The sequence below is a fragment of the Cyphomyrmex costatus genome, unplaced genomic scaffold (assembly GCF_001594065.2).
Source record: "Cyphomyrmex costatus isolate MS0001 unplaced genomic scaffold, Ccosl1.0 scaffold91, whole genome shotgun sequence".
Lineage (NCBI taxonomy): Eukaryota > Metazoa > Arthropoda > Insecta > Hymenoptera > Formicidae > Cyphomyrmex > Cyphomyrmex costatus.
In genome coordinates this window covers 43,742-68,813 of record NW_017280495.1, presented here as the reverse complement: position 1 = coordinate 68,813, position 25,072 = coordinate 43,742, and the positions used below count along the sequence as shown (strand labels likewise).

Below are 25,072 nucleotides of genomic sequence, written 5' to 3'. Positions count from 1 at the left end.
AATATATTATAATTTAAAACAACTTGTGTGTAAAATTTTTTTATTACGCCCTTATGTATTATAGCCTAACAAAATAGATTTCGAAGAAGTAAAAGATGATAATCTGATCACTTATCGGCACTATTATTCTGAAAAGAATCTTTTATTTGTAATTCTTATATAAAATTCGAAGTCTACAAGTCGTGTTTCAATATACTGTAAAGTATAAACTAAAAGTTTCTGCCGTTGGTGGGCTGTGGCTCCGCGAAGAGACGGTTGCTTGCTTATATATATATATATATATGGATGACTTGAGGCCTCGATTAAAGTTCCGGCATCGGATGGTGAAGTGCCTGACATTTTATCTCGGCCTAATTCTTATAATATACTATTAATACTACAAATTTACAGAATATTTCATAAAAAATAAGTGATTTTCTTCCCTCAGATAGGATTCCTTACCAGGATTGATAACATGATATAAACGAACAGATTCAGTTTCTTCTTTATTTTTTTAAGCATTAATTTCTGTATTATGTTTTTTCGTTGCTTTACGTTTTGTTTTCTCGTATCAAGAGCTCTAAGCGTTAAATCATTGAAACAGCTTGCATTAAAAAAAAATTATGAATAATGTACATTAATTATCTATCCATATTTAAACTAATCTATCACATCTAATTGTTTTTTTAATTTTTTTAATAATATCGATGCTCCAGGGCCGTATACTTCCTTGAGAGTTCCAGTTAAAGGTTTCGTCAGTTTATCAAGCAATGTATCTGTAGCAATTTCATTCTCTAGGAGATTAAGTAATAAGAAACAAGCTCTATTAATTCCTATCCACTTGTCTAGTATTTCTGGCGTTAGATGTGATATCAATATTTCTGTAAATGTAGATTCGTTCTTTTTCAGCAACTCTTTGTCGTATTGAATAAGTTTCTTCAACATTATGTGTAATCCAGGATGTTCAATCACATCGTACTCGATATCATTGTCCTTAATTTTTGAATCCATACTACTAATAAACTTAACAACTGATTCAAACGCAGACTTCAATTTCTCTCCTGATCCCACTTTCAATATCGCCAGAGTAATCATAGCTATGCTACCGTTGGATAACCATGTTGCTGTATTCGCAATTATAGCGTCAAGAAGCGGGCCGCTGATTGCTTTGAGAAGTTCGTTTTCCCTAATATCGGCTAACTTCTTACTTGCGGAATTGTTATCACCTTGACGTAAATATTCCACTACGGCTGGTGAAAAATAAAGAGGTTTTCTCCTGGCCACGAGATATAATATAATGTGTTTCCCATACACATTCCGCACAATGTCAACTAGATTCTCTTCTAACTCGGATAATATTATCTTCTGCATGAGAACTGTGTCATCTACGCAATCAAAAAACGCCAATAACGTCATGTAACCGTATTTGGACATACAAATCATCTTAATGTTTCCCTTGAGGGCTTTCATGATAATTTTCCTATCTTTGCTAGTACCATGCCATATACATTGCATAGCAACATCCGCACCTATTTTCGTTTGGGACAGAGTTATAATGTAAGATCGTAGCATAACTATTAACTCGCTCCTATCTTCCACTGAACACTCGTAGAAGAATTCCCGTATAATCGTTTGCAGCAGAGTAGAATTGACAAAACCTTTGTTTAAAATTCTAATTAGATTTGCTTTTACGGCAGATAATGTAGCCAGTTTCATATCTGTCGCGGTTTTGAATACATCTGACAATGATTTAACTTCATTATCTTTTTCCAATTTATATATGTCTCCATAAAATTCTTGCTTAAAATGTATCTTCTCGAGACTTGTACACCAAGTAGAGTACGTGAGTTCTATAAGAGAGACCGATACGTTGTGACTCATTAACTTAACAATATTGCCATAAAATGTAGAGATAATATCACGTTTAATTTCTTGCGAGCCATGCTTTAAAATAGTTTTTACACAATTTTTTGCGTATTTAGACTGTAACATTTCCACAATTAATGGCTTTATCTCTTGAAATATTGCTTGTAAAACATGTGACTCACAATTCTTGATCATACATTGAATTACTCTGGAGATGTCGTGTGTAAATATCACTTTGTTGTAATTGTTTTTCATCAAATTGTGTATCGTCTGAGTTAATGCTACACGATCGATAGGCTTGCAATCAGATCTACGTAACTTCTCACTAATCTTTTTAGCCTGAAGGATTTTGTCATATACATGATCGTTATTTAATCTCTTAGCTTTGCGTTGCTCTCTGAGTTTCTTTTTCTCCTTCTTCAGTTGGAGCCAATCGATTTTCTTGATAGCCGTATTATTCTTTTCCAATTTCTTCAGATTTTCCTTTTTTAAGTTCTTTTGATTTTCAGATTTTTGTCTAAACTCTTTTCTTTCCCTTTTCAATTTGAGCAACTTTATCTTCTCAATTGTAGCATTATTCTTTAGCACTTTAGTATCCTTTGCTTTTAAATTTTTCTTTGTTAAAGATGGCTTTGTGCTTTTATCATCTGAAAAATATTTATTATTTTTGTACACATGACTATTTTTAAGTTGTAGTTTTCTTTTTTTATTCTTACCTGTAAATTTATTATTCAGAGGTTTCTCGAATATCACTTTCTTTCTTTTTTTATTATTTCCTGCATTCACATTATTCTCTGCTTTCAGATCATGAGCATCCAAATTCTCTGCTGATCGCTTCATCTTTGACTAGATCTATAAAAACCATCAATATAAGAGTCAAAGTGGATGTTAAATCTTTAAAGTACATGTATCATTTTTCACATTTATTAAAAAAAGTTCAAAAATATCTCTCAAAAGTATTACTTTTATTACTAGGTCTATTTTTTTAGTTGAACTAATAAAAATAGTAACTGCAGTATTTTGAAACTTAAAGTGAAATAGGCACATATGTTAGATATTAAGTGCACAAATAAGTTTTAAAGCGTTTTTTGTGTAACGTATAATTTAAAATTTAAATTTAGAATTCAAATATTTTTGCGCTTTTTTGATGTGGTGATGCTTAATGTGTACTATTAAAAAAAACAATTGACTTCACACAATTGGAAACTTAACCTCAAAATTAAATGGTTTTAAAATGGTGAGCCACAAGCAATTTATTCGACACTGCGTTCGATACGAATTTTATCAAGGAAAAAGCGCTGCTAAAGCATATGAAACAATTTGTACTGTTCTTGGAGACAATGTTGTATCAAAAAGTACGTGTGTCGAGTTTTGGTTTAAGCGATTTAAAGAGGATGATTTTGATGTTGGGCAGACATAGCCTCTTCAGTATCATTTATTCCGGTCAATGCAAAACATCTTGTCCGGTGTACATACACTTTCGATTTGAAGAAGTGCGAATGGGTGGATAATTTTATCGCATCGCGAAAGACGAAACCTTCTTCGCTTCTAAAATTCACAAGCTGCCCAAAAGATGGCTAAAGGTCATAAATAATGACGGGGATTATTTTGATAATTAAGTGTGTTTTCGTTTCTAAATAAATGAATATTAAATTTCATTAAAAACGCTTTAAAACTTATTTGTACACCTAATATTTACTAAAGTGAGAAAGTTCTATAATAGCAAATTCGGTCACTTGTATTTCACTAGAATACTAGATTAATGCATACCAAAAGCTGTTACATAGAAAATTAGCAAAATATTAAAAGCATATAAGAATAATTTAAATAATTAACTACCCAATAATAATGTCAAGTTATTTATATAACAGAATATACATGTATTATTTAAATTTTTATTAATATTGTCAATTATTGTCAACATTGAGTATATATCATGCTATTGTATTTAGGTATTTTATATAAAGCAATCTTTAATGTGCACTAATCCAATGTAATGACCAAAATCTTCAGTTTCCCGATGAGAACACTTACATAGATTCGACGTAGATTCATACACGTGGATTCTACGTGAACCATCGAGTGTATTTATAAAAATAGGAAATAGTAACGTTGAATTCACGTGGATAAATTAACATCGATTTTTACTCTATGCAATCCACGTGGATTATACGTATTGAAATCTATATGGAAATGTCTACATAGAATCCACGTGGATATTATGTGAATAAATTTTTAACCCACGTAGTCCACATAAAACACGTAGATTCCACGCGGATACTATACATTATACATGTTCTCATCGGGTTAATGCAAGAATAAAAATCAGACTTTTGTTTTCAAAAGTATATAATAAACATTATCGTAATTTCAATCTAATTTCGTATAACCTTATTAGGCGGATTAAGGAGGCAATATTAATCTACTAATCGATGGAAACAACATCGATTTAATTTCAATGTGTTTTTCAGTTTTAAACTTACGAAAAATCCTCTTTTTATATTCTCTATCCGATAATATTAATAATTAGAGGAACTCCAGAAACCCCAGCACGGAATCGCAAAGGTAAACGGAATCGATTTTACTTGGCTTTCACCACGTGGCGGTTTGCCTTCTCGTGCGCGTGCGCGACTCGCGTTTCAGTAATTGGTTCGGCGAGTGTCGATTGTCGTTTCGATACCTCGAGAATCGCTCTTCGATAAATCACGTAATCGCGAATTCGCGAGTCACAAAATGCCCTACACATTATTCGAGTCGCTTCGTATTTCTCGCACGATCGACAGTGTCTGAGAGCGAATTTCGCGAGCGAAAAAATTTGTGTCGCACATCGAATGAGCTCGCGGTGCAAATCATAGTGCAACCCATCCGCATTACATTAATCTCGCGTATATCCGGCGCTTCATATTTCACTCGGAACCAGATCGGGACCCTCGCAGATCTCTCACGTCAATTATCCGTTTGAAGTACGCCGAAAGTGCAACTTATGCACGAGCTTGTTTGTCAGGTATGTATATCGTGCTGCATTTAATGCTACATTTTATAACACTTAAATATATTTCAAGTAATATTTAAATATTCTAATTGAAAAAACAATAGTATATTATGCTTATGCCTCTTATATCTTCGAAACGTCAAATACGCGTGACGTCATACCACTCGACAGATCGCGAACAGATAAGGAAAAAGGCGCGGAAATATAAAGAGCACTATAATTTAAATTATTGAATTTTAATTTAAATTGGAGCGTTCTTTGTAGAACATTAATTTGTTATATTTTCATCGATTATTTCGACACGATCGGTGAATGTATGATAAATTAATTTTCTATGAGAAGTGTTCAAATTTTAATTATAATCCAATGTCTACACATTAAAATGATTGTTTATACTTATACATTAAGAGTCAGGGAGGATAAGACTAATTATATTAAAGAATTTTACAACATAGCTGTAAAGTCATGCAAAGCTGCTTTCTCTGCTAAACGTAGCCAATAATTTAAATTTAAATGTGTTGCGGCAATCTGCAACAACACAATAGCTGCTCTTCGTATTAGAGACTTTATAATTGCCTATAATAACACAGTCTGGTCACGAGATGACTTAACTTTTGATTAGCCTGCTTAATAACCCCATTTTTTGTTATTTCCAATAAATAGAATGAATAAAATAGTCTAAAGTCCTAAAAGTTATATAGGAATAAGCATATTTTGTATACTAGGTGATTCATTTTGATTTTAACAGACAAAATTTCAAAAATGGTATAATTTTACCAAAAAACATTTCAAATAAAAGTGATACGATACAGAAGTAGATGTACAATGGTAATGTATACTGTAAACTATATACTTTTATCTGACAATAAATTATATTCTAAAACGTTTTATCCGAGAAAAATTTTACTTGATAAACGCGTTACATGCACTATACATTTCCTAGAAGTAAAATTTTCCTCAAACGGAACGTCTCAGAATGCATCCAAGCAAAGCAACAGGTTATCATGATGTCAAAATGATTCCAAAATGATCATTAAAAGTCATTTTTCAATTTACGATTAATTTTAACGTTATTTTGACGTTGTCGTGACTTGTAGTTCTGCTTGGGTAGCTTGGAAAGTTTTTCAATAAAATTACATATTTTCGAAATATTTGCTTATTAAGATTAAAAAGAATCAATCTATATAAAAAAGGAAACAGTATTACAGTATATACACTCCCTTAATTATTTCACTCTTGCTTTGACGGAATCACTCATGGCTAACATTCAATACGAGGGGAGCGCTTCTTTGACGCTCGAATGATACTCATAGCGCTGATGAGTATCATTTGTTCTCGTTTAACATTAAATAAATAACAAAGACGAAATAATTTCAAGAGTCCTGCGAGTAGCAAATTAGAACGTAGTCAGGGTCATTTGTCGCATCGATTTTTAGCTCCGCCCCTGGTCGGGCGACGAAGGGAGGAACGCGCGCGCGGGAAGCCGCGTCAGATTCCCGAGACAGCCGCCCAAGCTGCCTTGAACAGGCGGCAGCGGTTCGCAGTTGGTCTCTCGTGCCGCGCCTCGGTGTGTATTTTTAACTCGCATCCGATTCACGTTCATCCCGTGTGAAACGACCGAGTCACGCATTCTGGTCCGCGAGTGCTCGCGAGCGAGAGTGTGCCGATAAATTCGTGCAGGCACCTGGCGCGGTATCGAGGAGAAGAATCGGCGCGGAGCAAGTCGATCGATCACGCAACGGGAAGACGAAAGAGAGAGAGTGAGAAGCAAAGTGGGAGGGGGAGGGAGAGAGACAGAGGAATCGGCGCGCAACAGGTGAGAAAACGTGGCGGCTCGCCGCGCAGCGTGGCAGCCGCATCAGCTGATCGCGGCACGCCGCCCGCCGGACTGCGCCGGTCGGCCTGCGAGGGAGCGGCTCGTCTGGCTACTTCGCGCGCGATTCGTGTTTACCCATTTCCCGATATTCGGGAAGCTACGTTTGCTGTATACCGTTGCCAACGAGGATCGCGTTGTGCGGACGTGGCTGTTCGTACCACTTCCCGCGTTTCTGCTCGTAAGCCGCCCGCCGAGACGCGGCGCGTTGTGAGTTCCGTGCGATTGGCTCTACCCTTATCACATGGCTGCGTTCCGCAAATATTTTTCTGCTTCGAGATAAATTCAGAGATAAATCTCGTAGCGAAATTCGATCGCTACGCTGTTAGATATCAAAGGAGCAATGGCAACTCGATCTCTTGAGTCAAATCACATTTGTTGTATTAAATTTTAATTAAAATTTAAATTAATCTGTTTCTGTGGTTATAGTTGCAAAGTAAACGTTTATATTAACGTTGCTTGGTAAATAATAAATTAAATGTGAGTTAAATTTAATATAATTTTATTATTTTAAACTTTTAAATGTGTCCCAACCACGCCAAAATGTAATATTTTAACAAATATGTTATTAATATATGCATCAGTAAATAATAAGCTAAATTTGAGTTAAATTTAACACTCCTTGAGTTTAATTTTCCATTGTGTTTTGATTATATTAATAATATATTGAGTAGGAGCAATGGCGACTTATAGAAATGATTAAAAATAATTCAATTTGAGTATAATTTAACATTATGAATTTAATAGGGAATTCGATTACTTGCACTATTAATAGTGCATGCTGAAATCTGCTATATATGAAACTAACAGAGTTAAATGTAAAAATATATAAATATATTTTGAACAATTAACTAATCTAATTATAATATTGTCTTTAATTAACAGAATGTACATATTATTTCATAACCAAAGTTGATTATATTATACCATACATTTATAGATACTTTAAATATAAAGCAGTCTTTAATATTAAGTATTGTATAAAATTATATATTTATATATATATGAAAACAGTCTATAAAGCCTAACTGATAAAATATTTAATGTCTTTTAAGTTTTTTAATGGAGTACATATATGTATCAATATATACGAGCACATACACACATACACACACACACACACACACACATACACATATATTAGATTTGTAAAGTAAATTTTAAGATTGCGATGTTTTTGTCTTATTATTATATGTATATGTGTGTGTGAATTTTACACATACGCACATGATGTAAATAAAAAGTAATTTACTAAAAGTTCATTTTACATGTATGTGAGCATGCATATATTTCGTTAAAATGATAATATCAATACACTGCATGAATTAAATATGATAATTGATTTTATATACATATAAATACACACATATATATATATATATATATAACATATATATATGGAAAAAAACGATTTTGCTGAAGTATTAAAAACTTTAGCTTAAGATAGGTCTAAAAATAATTGTATTGGACCATCAAAATAATTATGCAGATTGCTCAAGTATGATAAGTAATGTTGCAAAAGACTTTGACATTTTAACAGAAAAACTCGACCACTTTATAGAAATATTTCCTCATGGTCTAACAAAATTATTTTTAGATTTATATATATATATATATATATACATATACGTAGCTTTAGATGTTTTAACAAAATCGTTCTTTCAGTGCAGATATGTATATGTCGTAGCCTTTTGGCGAAATCAGCCTTTTCGGAAAAAGGCTAATCTTTTTGCAAAAAGGCTAAAGTAGAATAATCACCTTTTTGCAAAGCTAGTCTTTTCCTGAAAAAGCTGATTTCGCAAAAAGGCTGCTGCATATATATTTCCTTTTTTAGTTTTAGTTTTTAGCTTAATATTTAATTATACTTATATGGACATATATAATTACATTCAATTTATATAAATTTACTTCTAAAGTAAAATAAGGTTTGTGAATTCATGATTGGTAATCACATATCTCTTAATTATTGAGAGAGACTGTAAAAAATTTATTATTTTAAAATCTCTTTACAGGCTTTAAGAAAAATTAATTAAAATAAATTAATTAATACACGGACTCTTAGTGCAATGTAACAATATAAACAATAAAAGGGCATGTAAGAATCAATTTTTTTTTAAATAATAATACCAATTTTTAATTTGTGTTATTTTAAAAATTGACTCTTATGTATTTTTTTGTTGTTTATATTGTCATTTAGGAAAGTAATAAGCAAAAATTACAATTTGAAAGGTCGATGAGAATAAATCTAATTAAATAAGAGAAATTCTATTTTTCGGTCGAACTAGAACTTATAGAATTAAATATTGTGCTATATGAATTTAAATACCTATATAAAACATATTATACAGTATGTAATATCAAAATAAAAGAATTAATTAAATAAAATGTTTTCAACATAATGGCTAAAGGCTAAATGTTTTAAATTAATTTAACATTAAATTAATTTATCTTTATAATTTTTTAAAAATTACGATTTTATCAGTCTCCGAAAATTACTAATTTATCGTAATTTGCCGAGTAAATTACAGTCAAATTTAATGTCATATTACTATTTTGATTTCATTCGTGATTACCTTTTAAGACCAAAAATAATTTCGATGCGTATATATATATAGATATATATTTTATTTTTTAAACTACGCGTCGAAATTATTTTTGGTCTTGAAAAGCAATCATGAATGGAATCAAAATAGTAATATGGCATTAAATTGACAAGCAATTTATAATTTATTATAATGAGCATCTTTATATATGTTAATGAAAATTTATTAACTTAAACCTATGAATAATTTATTGCCAAAAAATATTATCTTAGTCATTTAAAAGTTAAAAAAGTTTCGGCGCATTGTTTGCAGAATCAGATGTGTATTTAAAAAAAATTCTCGTTTAATTAGTTTAAGAAAATATCTCATTATTATATTATTATTATTTTTGTACCAAACAACAGTTTTATATTTAAAAAAAAGAGACGAATAATTGTGTGTAAAATTTTTATAAGAAAAAACATATAGAATCTAAATATATAATTGCAAAGTATTTAGATTCTATGCTCTTACGAAAATTTTTTATTGAGTTGTCTTTCACCATTTTCAAACAGAATCTACTTCGAAAAAAAACATTCAAGTATGAAACAACGCGTTGACAAATATACACATTGACACATTTATCGTGTCGATAGATTAATAGCGAGAAAATTAACTGTGAATTGATTCTCGCTGATTTATCGCGCGTAGTAAATGAGAACCGAAGCCCCAATGACGAAACAGTACACGTGTGACGCATTGATTGTTTACTTTGATACAAACGCTTTAAAGCGTACGTAAACGATACGTTCATACACGGCGAACACTCGCCAACGTTATACGACCGTCGGTGGTAGATGAAGTAACGCATGTTGGCGTCACTATGTTGTCGCAACGGCGACTATTTCGCCGTTTTTCGTAGAAAGAACACTTGAAGTTTACTATTATATTTTGCCGTTTTTCCCAGAAAAAAGCTTGAAGTTTAGCATTATATATTTTGCTACCGTGAAGTAAGAGGAATTTTTATCGTGTGCGCGTTGCGGTAATGTCAAATAAAGATTTTACATTAACCGACAAATATACTATTTTCTCATTATTACGATACAATTTGCAGATAATCTTTGCGCTAACAATAAGGCATACCGGTGAAATCATCGATATGATCGTCATGAAAACCAACGATCTTTAAGTAAAGAGTACATAACAAATGTAGAAATAATATGCTATTTTATAATAATATAGGTATTATACATACTATATAAAAATTAACATATCAAAAATTCTTTAGACGTTTTGATCTTATATTATCCTTAGCGAATGTTTAGCGAAAAAGCAAACCTCATATGTACTCATTTGTAATGATCAACCATTATTTAATATTAATGTAGTGTGAACTTATAGTATATTATAGAAATTCACAATGTATTGAAATTTTGATTACATTAAAGCCTGCGGGCAACACGATTGTTTACTTTGTTTGTGTTTCAGTAAATTACTAGAATCATAGAGAATACAGAATTTCTAGTAATTTACTAAAATGTAAGCAATTCAGTAGGAAAACAAGCATAGTATGCCCCAGGCTTAACTTAGTATCCAAAAGCCATGAGTGCAAGACATCCATCACGCGGAATTAATAAATTTAAAAGTCAATTTATGTAAAGTTAAAGCTACACTGCAAAAAAAGCTTTCGAAGAAACATTTACTAGATCTTAACACATACTTTTTTAAATAGAATTAAACAGTTACTTACAGTAAATAAATATTTACTGAATGAAACAAAACGATCGTTTACCAAATGAATGATTTTTATAAATAAATATAAAAACATGTTTACATTTAATAAATATTCGCTTGGAGAATTCTCGAAACTATTCAAATAAATATTTATTATAATTTAGTATTTTTTTCAGTGTATTTCTGTTTTTGTTTCTGCTTTATCCTCTATTTCTCGTTTTGTTACATAATTCCGATCTTATTTTATGATAATAAGTCCTTTTTTTTTCTTCTAAACTCGTTTTACGATTTCGTTAGCGTAATTCTTCACGCTCGTACGCTCACGGAATCGCGACGGTCTTCGCACGCGGATCACGTCGCGAACGCGCGGTTCGACTTGATTCGCGTACGTGAAATACTTACGAAAACTCGGAAAGAGCGGGGAATCCTTGAAGCCAGGAATTATGAAGGATGCAACGCACTCTTCCTGCGCAATGAACGTATGTACGTACAATACATGCTCGTGCAAGCGCAAAAGCGTTGTCTTCCTTCTCGTCCGAATCTCCCTTGTCACGAGCTAATCGACGTCGCTTTTGCAATGTTGAACATAATACTGTTCACGAGTAGATTTTCTTGCACTCGATATTGTTTCGGTACACTCATTGATTGGGTTACGTATGTCTCGCAAATAAGAAACAAAAATAATGAAATACGATGCGAACGCAATTTGCAATTTTGACGATCCGTTAATCGCTGCCGATATTATTATATTTTAAAGCGACAGGCATAATATTGATTATTTGTTAAAAAATAAAACCGATTATATTGGATAGACGCGATTTTAAATCAATTTTGTTTTTCAACTATAGTACAATTGAGGTGTAGATAATCTTGCCTATCATTTTTCTTGTCTATCTTTCTTATCGATTTTAAAAACTAAACGTAACTTAATTATTTGAAATAATCGATTATTCATCGATTATATCCATCATTAATTCTAACAATAATAAGTCGTTTCTGGATTTTAAACTTTAATTTTTACAACGAATTCTTTATACATAAGCTGTAGTTTGACCTTTGTGTTGATTGCAAATTGCGAAATTGAAATTCCGCAGCATAATTCTTCGACTCTGCGAAGCGATTGAATGTGTGAAAGGATATTCTTAAGATAATCTTTTAAATGAAATAACGTCATTGTTTACTTCAATGACTAATTTAAAGAGCAAAGTTTGATTTTCCAAAGTTCTTACTCTTGAGATTGCATCACCAAAACGTTTTCGTTAAATATAATTGATTTGCAACAAAGATAATATGCATATTCTTAAAAGGAAAGCCATGTAATTTTTAAAACATGAAATTATTGAATTTTATTGGTATCCATTTTTCCTTCCGTGATGTCAATTGATTCCCTATAGCTGTGTGCGCTCTATTTATTTAGTTGCTGTCAATGCAAAGTGGGAGTCGTACAACTTGAATATTAATAACGCTGTAGTTTTATTCGTTAATTTTATATTGATTTGTTTGAGAGACGGAATTTCCAGTATGTATAACGTTTTATTTCTTCCTTTTATTTCCTGTTTTTTTAGAAATCTTATTATTGTATATTTTATGTTTGCTACCTATAGATAACTAGTAATTAAATAGCAATTTAACAGAATGAGATTTCAAAATAATAAATTTTTATAAGCAATAATTAAGAAGAATATGACTACTAATTATGAAATCAAACCTTATTTTTCTTTATGAATAGAATTATGTAACATAAATATAATTATATCTACATAAAGCCACAGGCTGAAAATTAAACTAAAGAAAGTATACGTAATTGCATGCAAAGGATTTTGTTGAAGCATGTAAAAAATTAACCAACTGTAGATCTAATAATTAGATTAGCTGTAGAAGATAATTTTTTGGATCATTGTAATAATTATATAAAATGCTCAAACTAATTGGTAGAATGCTAAACCTTTTTGTGTAGCATTTCTCATTGTGCTTGAAATTCCTACGCAACTACAGTATTTTGATGGCCCATCAAAATTATTATTATTTACAGATCTGTATTTACATAGTAAATTAGATACTTCAACTAAATCGTTTTTTCTATGTGTAAAAATAAACAAATTTAATAAATATAAATAAATATATATATATTAATCCGTATGATATAGGGGAGAATATCCTAAATATCGGACCGTGTTCCAAATCGGATCTTTTTAATTTAAATAAATACGGTTAAGCAGATTTGCGTGCTATTTATAATAAAAAAGTAAAGTTCTTATAAGACATCAAACAGTAGTTTGGCAGTATTCTATCATAGCGTTCATAGAATAGACGCAAATATGTATTTTCGGCTATCATGCAAAAATTATTTTAAAAAAGAAAATCCTTGTAAATCATTATTTAAAAGATGTTAAAAATTTGAACGGTAATTGATTTAAGATAATTAAAGAGTGTAGAATTAAAAAATATCAAGAGTTTTGTGATTACTTTTGCGGTTTATTGTAAAATTTGTTCCAATAATTTGAAAGAACCCGTGTCCAAATCGGATTTGTACAAAAAACACTAAAAAGACGAGTAAGCCAGCTAATTCATCGAAGAAAGAAGGTTCGCCACAACCTGGTGATCGACCGACCAGATCTGATCTAAGAGACACTAAATCAATAAAATATCATGTGATAAAATATTTTATCTTTGAGTCTTAAATTGCTCATTTTTGCTCACTGCTAACAAAAATTAATTAAAATATTTAAAAATTTTATGTAAAAGTTTATAAAAATAGAAGAGGTCCGATTTGGAACCATGAGTTCTAAATCGGACCGGAAAATGCATTTTTACATTTTCCATTATATTATAGTTCGGCACAGATCAGAAATACGTCAAAATGATCCGAAGCAAAAATGAAGGAAATTAAATGATCTTTCAAATGGCACCATTGCTGGTTTTATGATCGGACTTTATTTACGCCTTATAGAGAACAAAAACTATAAATATGTCCGATTTAGACCACTCTCCCCTAATATCTAAATAGAAATAGTATAAATTATTGTAATTTTACAGTGGGGCAATTCTCTTTTGCAAAACTTTGTATCGTTACAGAGAGAAAGAAAGAGACTGCGGAAATTTAAAAAATAGTTCTACAATAAGATTGGTTGAATTTTGTAAATTATTAGAAAAACAGAAATTGTATGTGCATGAAAATGATATGAACAGAAATAAAGTATCGTTTTTTTTGCTAAATTTTGAAACGTTTGGTGATTTCAATAGTTACGCGAACCAGATCAAAGTTCAACTGAATAAATTGAAGTAAAGATCGTGTCAGTTTGCTGTTTTTCTGTTACCTGTAGTCCGTATGATAAGAAGCGTGATAAAAAAAGAAAATAAAAAACAGCGCATAAAATAAACAAGTATAATAACGTCTTACGATAAGATTATTTATAAAAATATAAAATTATCACGATAACTTTTTGTCGCATTTTCTTCAGATAGTATAATCGTGCTAAACTTTGCATTGATATTAGCGGGAACGTGAAGAACTCACGTTCTTGTCGGTCGAACTTAGATAATTTATCTGGAACTTTTGTCGCAGTTATTTAAATTTTGATTATGATAATCGAATTGTGATGATAAGAATTGCAATTCTTTGCATAACAAGATACTTCCTGGTTTCCGTGTAAGATTTAATGTGTGTGAACAACTTTGTTGATCCGTTATCATTTATAAACCGATTTTTTTTCCATGAGTTGTAATTTGAAGAAAGATTAAGATACAATGTTGTTTCTATACAATGCTTTTTACAACGGTTTTTATGATGAGTGTTACGATGTTACATGGGTGATTTCAAAGAATCGATCAAAAAGCTTTTTTTTTTTTTTTTTATTAAAAATTCTTATTTACTTTAATTTTTATGTAAAATGCCTTAATATTATGTCATATTTTGTTGGAACAATATGCTATTAAAATTTGGTTATATCACACATACATCTCAAAAATTCAATTTTTATTTCGGAGAAAATCATCTGTACATATATTAGATACATGATATCATATGTTTCAATATATCGTATGTATTAACATATTCCGTTGTATATTTATACAATATATTTAATGGAAAAAATTAATTTCCTTAAAAAATTATAAAGAAAATACAAAAAAATATTATTAAAAAGGACGGTTCTACTGAAGTGTCTAAAAATTTAGTAAGATACAGATTTAAAAATAATTTTGATGGATCATCGAAATAATTACAAAATAATTATGTAGAACAATCAAACTATAGTTGCTTGGATGTCAAAACTTTTTGCAGCATTGTTTATTATGCCTGAGATTTCTATGCAACCGAAACATCATTACTTTTTTTTTTGCTGACGTATTTTACAGATAATAATATGCGACATGTGTTTCGCGAAAAAATTTGAGATTTTTTCTGATTCACACTTATATGCAAAATAAAAACGTCGAACATACAAACATCTATAATTATTATATAATATAATCGAAACCATTAGTCGTACAAACAGAATGCAAGAAATTGATTTAAAAAATCTTAAATTGTTCCATGGGGATGAATTATTTTTAATTTATCATTTTCATGTAAATAAAATAATTTTTTATTTGTTTATAATTTTTATTAACATTTTTCAACTCACCAATTTAAATTTTATAAAAATATCATCATATTCCCACTTCAATTAGGTATGAGGTAACTCGCGGAATCGCGCCGTCATGCTGCAGAATTTTTTAATATACAGTCCATTCGAGTTCCATTTTGAAATTTTCAGGATTACTTCATAATTAAAGTGGGAATATTTTTGATGATATTTTTACAAAATTGTTAAATTGGTGAGTCGAAAAATGTTAATAAAAATTATAAACAAATGGAAAATTATTTCTTTATATGAAAATGATACATTAAAAATAACTTATCCATGGAACAATTTAAAATCTTGAAAATCAATTATTTTTATTTGACTAATAGTTTCGACAATATACGAGTATATATAATATTGCAAGTTCGCATGAGCGACGCTTTTTATAAATTTCTGTAAATTATAAGCGTGAATAACATAAAGAAATCTCAAATTTTTATGTGTAGAACACAGAAAATTAAAAAAAAAATGATGTTTCAAGTATCCGGTTCGATATGAAATGCTGTTATATACATACATATAATAGTGGCAATTAAGACGTTTTTTTCGGTCTTCAATCGGATTAATTTCCGTTCCTTATCTATTACAATTCGGTTTCGAATTGCTTGTCAAAAAATCTTCAATTAACACCGACTACCTCAACAGATATAGAATGATACTTTGTACGGCACGTTTGCGAAATTGTGCAACGGACGTAATCGTACTGTATTCTTCGAGCTTCGCCAATTGTTCGTACAGCAACTCGATATTACTAGGCCAAGGCCGTTAACGTGTGCAAAATGACGCGCCATGCTGATCTACATCCCGTGTTTTGAGGTAGGATCGTCGACCCCCTATTTGCTATCTTCTATTTTTTATTGACCTTCACTGTGTTCTTTAATCGTCTGCTATCCGTTAGAGAAATTTTGCACTTTCGTAACATCTAACAAAGAAGTACATACCAGCACGTGTTAGCTTTGAGCAAAAAAAACTCTTGTACCTTGAGAATAACATAGAGTAAAGCTAGAACAGTTGGTTGAAAGAGAGGAAAACCGGTATACATTTGTAGTAAAATGTTGAAGAAATAAGATGTTAGAGTCACACGCGTGAGATAGAACAGAGAAATCATTGTGAGCCGAGATGGCCGAGAACGCACTTGTTTCTATTGAATTTTTTCATAATCTTTACTGATTACACTCTCAATTGAACTTTTTACAACTATTTTATTGATTTGAATATCAATGATTCGTGTTAACTGCACTACGGTTTTTGTACCTCTGAAGAAGACTCAATCCAGTCGAAACATGTCAAGTTTTGGACTTCCGCAGTATTTTATTGGAATATCATTTTTTGGTCCTTGGAAATATTTTAATACAGTTCTTAGTTTTTATTGAAATATTTTTTAAATAAAATAAACATCTGCGTTCACATACATACACTGGTATACGTTATAAGTGATGACTTTGTAAGTTTAATCGAATATAAAAAGTCTTTTACATATTAAATGTAACTATTTCATACTTAATTTTGTGATTAAATATTATTTTAGAGAGGTTTTTGATCTTTGGAGTAAAATGGTCTTGTCATCTTTAGTTATAGAGATATAAGCTATTTTTCTGATACGCTCTTGTACCTTGAAACATAAATACGTGCTATGTGCTTTAGAATATTCCCTTTGTCTCGTGACATTTTACATATTTATTATTTTATATATTTAAAAAATAGTTTTTAAAAATTTTTTTTAATTTTTTTTAATTCAAATCGTTCAATCTAGAAGTAAAAGGAAATTTCTAAAAGATTTAAAAATCGATAAAATACATTAGTCGATAATGTGTCAAATTTAGATTATTATTATTTACTATATAATATGAATATAAATATAATATATAATAAATGCAAACAGTCTAACTCGATCTTATAATTCTGTGTGAATGTATATAATACTACTATCACGTACGTATAGTGCTGTAAACGCGCCGAAATAATTTTTTATCTTAAAGTGTAAATTTTACTGAGCTCCGTAGTAATATCACGAGTAGTTAAATTGACAAATAATTTAACAATTCGATGCTCTTATGCATCTTACAATTAGAACAAATTGTTAAATTACTTGTTAATTTAACTTGTGATATTATTGAGGTAGTTTAGTGGAATTTGCGTTTCAAGATCGAAAAATAATTTCGATGCGCAGTTAAAGGATTACATATATAGTACATAAATTTACACAAAATTATAAAAGCACTTAAGATCCAGCTAGATTATTTGAGGCATATGTTTTTTATAGATTGTGTTCTCACAAATTCAGAGTCTTTTGAAATTTAATATTTATTATATCTATATATATAGTTTAGTTGTTTACTTTGAAACTAAGCGATTTAATTATATAGATGAATTATTAAGATTGTTTTTTAATCACATGTTTTGTGTTAAAATAATACATTTGGAAGTTAAAATAACAAGATATCACTAAAAAAACTGGTTATATTTTAATAAACAGTAAAATTTATCAAAGTTACATATATCTAAAAAATGGTAATTTGTGTATATTATTTTACCTTTTAAAAACTTTTCGTGTAATTTACATTATTCTGATTTTACATACAATACATCATTACGCGAATGAAGGCCACATAGTTGCAAATCAAATGTGAAATCCTTTGTTTTAAATAATGCAAAACAGGAAATTCCGTTTTGAGTATTTTGCAAGATTGATTATGGTTAGGCTGTGAATACTTTTTTAATTAATTAAATAGCAATATTTGTAACGCTAATTCAAACAAGTAAATTAATATTTGACCTATTGCAATGTACTATGTTAATAGAAATGTTTGCTTCTACATATTTAATTTATAATTTGACACTATGACAAATTGAAATAATTTTCGTTTAAATTTGTTCTTTTTTAATTATAATATATTCTTATTATTTTATTATAATTTAATTATTAATTAGATCTTTGTGTATCACGAATTTTCGTGAAATGAAGCAACCTTAATTATAGAAGTAACGGTGGAGGAAGTATGGCTAGCTCCTAGAAAGAGTAGGGACAGGGGCCATAACTCTCCAAATTTTTTAGGATAAAACTAATTACAAAATAATTACAAATTTACAATACAATAAGATAATTTAAAAATTCATGAATATTTACAAAAAAGAATATTTATAATAAATGTTAATGAATATTTATAAAAAATTAATTTGGTCAAGAAAAAGAATTAGAGATAGAAGTTCTGAAAAGATTTTCTGAAAATCCAAGATAGCTACTGTTATAAATGTAAGTTTTTTTAATTCGAAGAATCAGTTTACTATTTTGTAAGAAAAATAAAGTAAATTAAATTAAATTATTAAATTAAATATGTATAATTTACTTCTAATACAATGAATTCAAAATAAGATAAAATGAAGGAAGCACAGTAATCTATTCAACTCGACTACACTCTTTTCCCGAAAGAGACACATATATTTAATTTTGTTAATTTACTTTATTTTTTCTTATAAAATTATAAACTAATACATATATAAGTATACCTATAACAAAAATCTCAATTTTGGCTTCCTCCTCCTCTAAACAAAATTCTAGTTATGCCTATAATCTCCTCGCCCCGCGCCCTGATGAAGTGAACGGCATGGTTCACAAAACGTTGGTATCAATAATAAAGAAAGACACGGCGATAACCCGCAAATCTTCTGGTATAATTGAAGTTATAAAACAATTATAACTCAAATTATGAGCGAATAATAATTGTAAATTATTTTAATATGAAAATAATGTAATAACCTTATTAATCTTTTCTCAAGCAAAAAGTCATCAAATGATTTTCCAAATAAATATTAATAGTTGATTTTCGATCATCAGTTATGATTCAATTTATGTCATTTTGATATTATCTTGATTTCTTGTTTTATTGGATTTACTTATATTTAAATAATTGTATTATATATTAAATTTATAAATCGACAGATATGTTATTTTTTCTTATGATAATAAAAATTGTTTATTTTGCAATTTAGTTTTTAGTGGATGACTGCGCGTATACAAAAATGATGTACGTAATCATATAAGAACCTATTAACTATACATGAAGCATTAAACAATAATGTATAAGAGATGTCTAATAAATTGTGTTTTTTTTTTGCGAATGTTCCATTTTTATATACAAATAATTTTGCAAAATTGATTATACCATGGCAATCACACTCGGCAATGTTCTATTTAATGATGGCCTAGCAGTAGACGTCAATCGATTAGCGCATCCATTGTTTATGCGTTACGTAAAAACGTCATGCAACATTGATCGCTTCCTGAATATAATTGTACGGTCGTTCAGCCGTCGTTACTTCGACGCTATTATTTTTCTCAGATCGCAAAAGTCGCTTACAAAATTAAAGTTAAGAAAGCAAAGTGTTGCGCTAAATATTGTCGGTGTAATGTTCCGATGCGTCGAAAGAACGTGGACACAGAACGCGACAACCTGTCTCAGGTTAAAGACTTTTATCAGGATTGTTTACAAGATATATGGATTCTTGAAATTAATAAACAAGACGATTCTCAAAATTGAGATACGCTGAAAAATTTGGTAGCTGGTTCTTTGTGGACTATATCTAATTTATTTAAATGAAAGGAACGCTATTTCTCTACAGGAGAGATATACTGTAATATTTTTTGCTCCTTCACGGGCCAGCACGATTGCCTTTTTCTGGCATGATTGATGTTATGTGTATATACTGTAGAGAAAAGCCCCCAAAAAGCTGACACAGATCTTATAAAAAGACTGTATCCCCTTATTTCTTGAAAACTAACTGTTACACTCTATTAATGCTGATATAAACTTGATCTGTATAGATGATTAAAGATGTAAAATCTCATAATATTCATATATTTGTGATTTGTTTTTATACAGCTAAAGATAAATTTTACAATCGGGAAAATAAATTTGTTACGATTTTTTAAATAAATTGCATAATTTAAATAATAGTTAATTAAAATAATTATTGTACAATAATAGATGGGCAGTGAGAGTCAATCCGCAAGTTAAAAATTTTGCGTATGAATTATAATATATTTACAAAATTCCTTACATGATTCGAACGTTTCGACTCAATTCAAGTTATCTTCAGCACAAATACAGTACAAATGTGACTCCACTAATTGTCCCACATCCTTGCAGGCAGGGTACATTGTATCCTGATTCCCATATCTGTATGTTCATTACCGTAATCTAAAACTACAAGACTATAGTCCAAAAACTCAAGACCTCATTGCATCCAAGAAACATAAGTAACCAATTTTTTAATAATACACATCGGAACTATAAAATTAATGTATACGTATATATAGATATTCGAAATGTGACATTAGAACAAAGAGCCATAATTTAATACGTTGTGAGTTACAAAATTATAAATCATTTTATGATTTATAATTTTTCAATAATACACATTGAAACTATAAAATTAACGTGGATATTTGAAATGTAATAACGGAACAAAGAGCCATAATTTAATGCGTCTAAACGTTGTGAGTTACAAAATTATAAATCATTTTATAATGATTAATAATTTTGTAACTCACAATGTTTATAGACGTATTAAATTATGGCTCTTTGTTCTATTGTCATATTTCGAATATCTACATTAATTTTATAGTTCCGATATGTATTATTGAAAAATTGATTACGTTTCTTGGATGCAGTGGGGTATTGTAGTTTTTGGACTATTAGATAGTAATGAACGTATATATATGAGAATCAGAATACGATGTGCACTGCTTCCAAGGATGTGAGACAATCAGTGGATTCATATTCGTACTGTATTGTAATTTGCGCTGAAGATAACTCGAATTGAGTCGAACCGTTTTTCGAGTAAGATAAAGAATATTGTAAATATATTATAATTTATACGCAAAATTTTTAACTTGCGATTTGACTCTCACTTGCCCGTCTATTATTGTATATAATTATTTTAATTGATTAATTTTTAAATCTTGAGAGTCCGATAATTTGTTTTTAAATAATAATGGCTACATTATTGATAATAATATTACATTGTTTTTCATATTTGTAGTTTTTTAAATCAGTTTTATTTATACTTTTTTCTTTCTTATTTTTTTATAATATGGTTTTAAATATAAGATTGAGGTAAACCGGTACATTTATCTGTAAGACAGATCATAAACTAACTTAATCTTTGTAGTGTCAAAGCTGAAAGCAATCGAATATTTATACGAAATCTCTCAAAAAGAAAACTATAGCGTTACGTGTTTGCAAAACGGCATAAAGTATGTAAATAAACGAACAAAAAACGTTTTATAGAAGTGAAAAGATCACGGTCTAGAAATTTATATTTATATTAATTTGTATTTTGTACAGATATTGTATAAGATATCTTGTACAGATATTGTATAAGATATCTTGTATAGATGATTTCTACGAAAGAAAAAGAATGGGAATATATTACTACCTATTGTTCTGAGGCTCATTTTATCAGACGCTTCTTTTTGCTTATCTTACGCGAAAAGGTTAATTGTTTATAAAAGCGGAAAACTTTTTGTTAAAAAAAAACAAACAAGCTTGAGTTAATAAAAAGTATCAGTTAATAAAAAGTATAAGGTAATAAAAAAATAAATATTTCTCACATTTATCTTTTTATTAATTGAAGCTTATTTGTGTTTTTAACAAAAACTTTTTTGCTTTTTAAATGATTGTTGAAATTCTGATCGATTTCTATATACATATATAATATATATCGGGGACCTTTTTGCAATTGCGAAACCGTGATCTTTCCACTTCAGTAGCAAAGATACCTGCTATTAAAAAACAATCCATGTACAATATTTTTGTATGGAAATTATTTAGTTACGGAAAATTACTCAATTCTAACTGATTACTTTTTTCAAATTTTTTTAAATAAAAATACACAGAGAGAATAAATTTGCTATGTACGCTAATACCTGTATCTTAACGGCAAATTCCATTTGCAAATATAGAGATCGCAAATAAATTGCAGGTGTAACATTTTTTTTTATACTCATTACAAAAATTATTTGTAACGTATACAAAATATTTGTTAAATATACAAATTTGTTTGCTACAAACAACAAATTAATTCGATAATTAAATTTTACAATCTCTTTACGTTTATATAACAAAATTATTTTTTTTAGTGATACATATTAATGGTAAAATAAATGTGAAAGTACTATTTTCATGCAAAAATAACTTATACTTTTAAATTTAAGCGGTGTATTTTTACAACGTATAACGATAAAAAAAATAGTTTTATAGAAAAAAAAGTTACATTTATTGTGATTTTACTATACGATTACTGTGTTCAATCAGAATCTGTATAACTCGATGTACCAAAAAAACAATAGGCAAGTTCAAGTTGACAAAGCGGTTAGGTCTGTTCGCTGAGCAATTAGACATGATTGATTGGTTCTATCATTCGCTTTAGTTTTACATTTTGTATGTAAAATTCAATGGAATCCCGAAAATACATATGTATTGAATTGAAATTAATATAATGTGTAATTTTCCATGTAGGCTGCAATATTACAGATGATTAGGTATATTAGATCGGACAAATCTCAATATATTCATGTAATTTTATATAAATATTTTTTTTAGTAATATATAAATGGAATGAAATGCAAATATGTTGAAAATTTATAAACTTGTCAAGGCTTCAACAAATTATTCAGATTGTTTTGCAAATTTACAATTGCAAAATTGCTGAAAACGATTATTGTTCAAGGATAGTGAATCACGGAGTAGGAAATCACATTAATCTTATAAGCTGATCTTATCGGAATTTCTTACTTCGTGTCATTGAACTTCATTTGGCCTTCAGCGGGATATCCGGTCCTTCCCTGGAAAGTCCAAACTCAAAATAGCATCTCCACGCCAAGCGACGTTTAGAAACAAACTACTTATGCTTTATGAACGTGTTCTTACCGTATGCAAGTACGGTGAGATGCATAGATTTAAAATTGATTATTCAGAGTTGAGACAGAATTGCTTATTAATTTAATCTGTATATTTTAATTCTTTTTCGATCTTTTAATTTATTCACATTGCCAGTCATTATATGCGGAAAGAATTTGCGGAAACGATTAAAAAGTTTAAATGAATACAGGTTTGAAAGCAACTTGGTCCATCAAAACAACTATATAAGAAATTCAAAATGAATAATGCTGCAAAAGCTTAGATATTCTGTCAATCATTTTGAACGTTCTACATCAATATTTTGATAGTCTAATTAAAATTATTTTTACGTCTAGCTTTAAATATTTCAGTAAAATCGTTTTTGTTTTTTCGTGCATTAACATATTTGATATATTTTTCTCTTTCTATTTGTATTTTAATTACGACATATACACTGAGAAAGATTTGTTAAATTTTAATAAATATTTCTTTAGATATATATATATAGGTCTAGCGAAATATTTACTTACGGTAAATAAATATTTAGATAAATGAAAAAAATTGTTGAATCAAGTGGTTCTTGGATATAATAAATATGTATTTACATTTATTAAATATTCCGTTAGGATTATTCAAAAAAATATTTATTAAAATTCAGTAAATTTTTTCACAGTGTAGTATCATTATTTAAATGTTTATACGATAAAATAACATATTATTAGATTTCAGCACAAGAGTAAATAATTGTGTTTAATTATAACAAATGATATTCTATTCTTTAAACGATTATGCTACAAAATAGGTCCTACATAGAATAAATAAAAATAAGACACCTGTTTGAAGTTCTTGAATGAGATTTTTAATAATTTGATCGTAGCTTATCTCCATAACTCTCTTTTTCAAATATTATTTTTTATATATTTTGGCTCTTTGTATGTAGATCCATGACTAATAATTATCTCGTTCACAAGTCAGACAGAAGTGGCAAGTATCTTATGAAAGTATAAAAAGGTTTTTGATAAATGTTTCTTTGTCGAACAGTTGCTTTTCTCATTTATAATCTTTTACTAGAGAATAATGATGTATGAAGGTTGAGTCCAATTAAGGCGAAAATGAAATCACATTTGTGAAAAAAAGATTTTTTTAGAGCTAATTTGTAACTGTACTGAATTAATAGTACATGGGCAATTTGTTGAGTCAATGACTATCTTTTACTTCTTTAAAACTAAAATTCGATAGATTTTTTTAACGTAGTCGGCTTTTAAAAAATTCCTGACTTATCGAACTACTCATGTACATTACTCGATTAATTCTGATTGATGTAAAAAAGCGGCTGGTACGTGTTTCTGATAATTATTTGCTTTTTAATATAGGTATGACATCTTATGCATTGGATAAACGAAAAGCTAACAAGCTGGTCGTAAGCGATTCTATGTAAAATTCGTGTAATTTTCCACGAACCATCCAACGTATCGTGACGACATTTTCCTTTTTAGTATTCACACGATAAATAAGATTATTCGACATATAATTGTATTTACCCAAATACTCTATATGACTGGATCAAAGATCACGAGCAG

General features: G+C 29.3%; 2 protein-coding genes across 5 annotated transcripts in view; one reads left to right on the top strand and one right to left on the bottom strand.

The window, feature by feature from the left end:
* Positions 1-30: 30 nt before the first annotated feature.
* peng (Pumilio and CPL domain-containing protein penguin) lies at positions 31-11,446 on the bottom strand. 3 transcript variants are annotated; one of them, XM_018549960.1, is made up of 3 exons: positions 11,369-11,446; positions 2,562-2,697; positions 31-2,492 (listed from the first exon to the last, which is right to left on the bottom strand). In XM_018549960.1, exons 2-3 carry the CDS (start codon positions 2,683-2,685, stop codon positions 640-642), a joined length of 1,977 nt encoding a protein of 658 aa, XP_018405462.1. In that variant the 5' UTR covers positions 2,686-2,697; positions 11,369-11,446; the 3' UTR covers positions 31-639. The 3 variants fall into 3 exon arrangements, with proteins under 3 accessions (XP_018405462.1, XP_018405460.1, XP_018405461.1); XM_018549958.1 differs by lacking the exon at positions 11,369-11,446 and adding an exon at positions 4,329-4,449; XM_018549959.1 differs by lacking the exon at positions 11,369-11,446 and adding an exon at positions 3,058-3,442.
* The window catches only part of LOC108781853 (elongation of very long chain fatty acids protein AAEL008004), a 54,799-nt gene continuing 34,553 nt past the window's right edge, over positions 4,827-25,072 (top strand). The window contains exon 1 of one of the 2 annotated variants that reach the window (XM_018549963.1): positions 4,827-4,849. The gene's annotated coding sequence lies outside the window, so the exon portion shown is untranslated. Of the gene's footprint in view, positions 4,850-6,374; positions 6,654-25,072 lie in introns of those variants that run through there. The other variant, XM_018549962.1, reaches the window with a different exon arrangement.

Bases quoted from the DNA above. Each gene is read 5' to 3' on its own strand.
- peng (XM_018549960.1), bottom strand. From the start codon at position 2,685: ATGAAGCGATCAGCAGAGAATTTGGATGCTCATGATCTGAAAGCAGAG. The intron at 2,493-2,561 runs GTAAGAATAAAA...AATATTTTTCAG, and splicing joins TCTGAATAATAAATTTACAG to ATGATAAAAGCACAAAGCCA.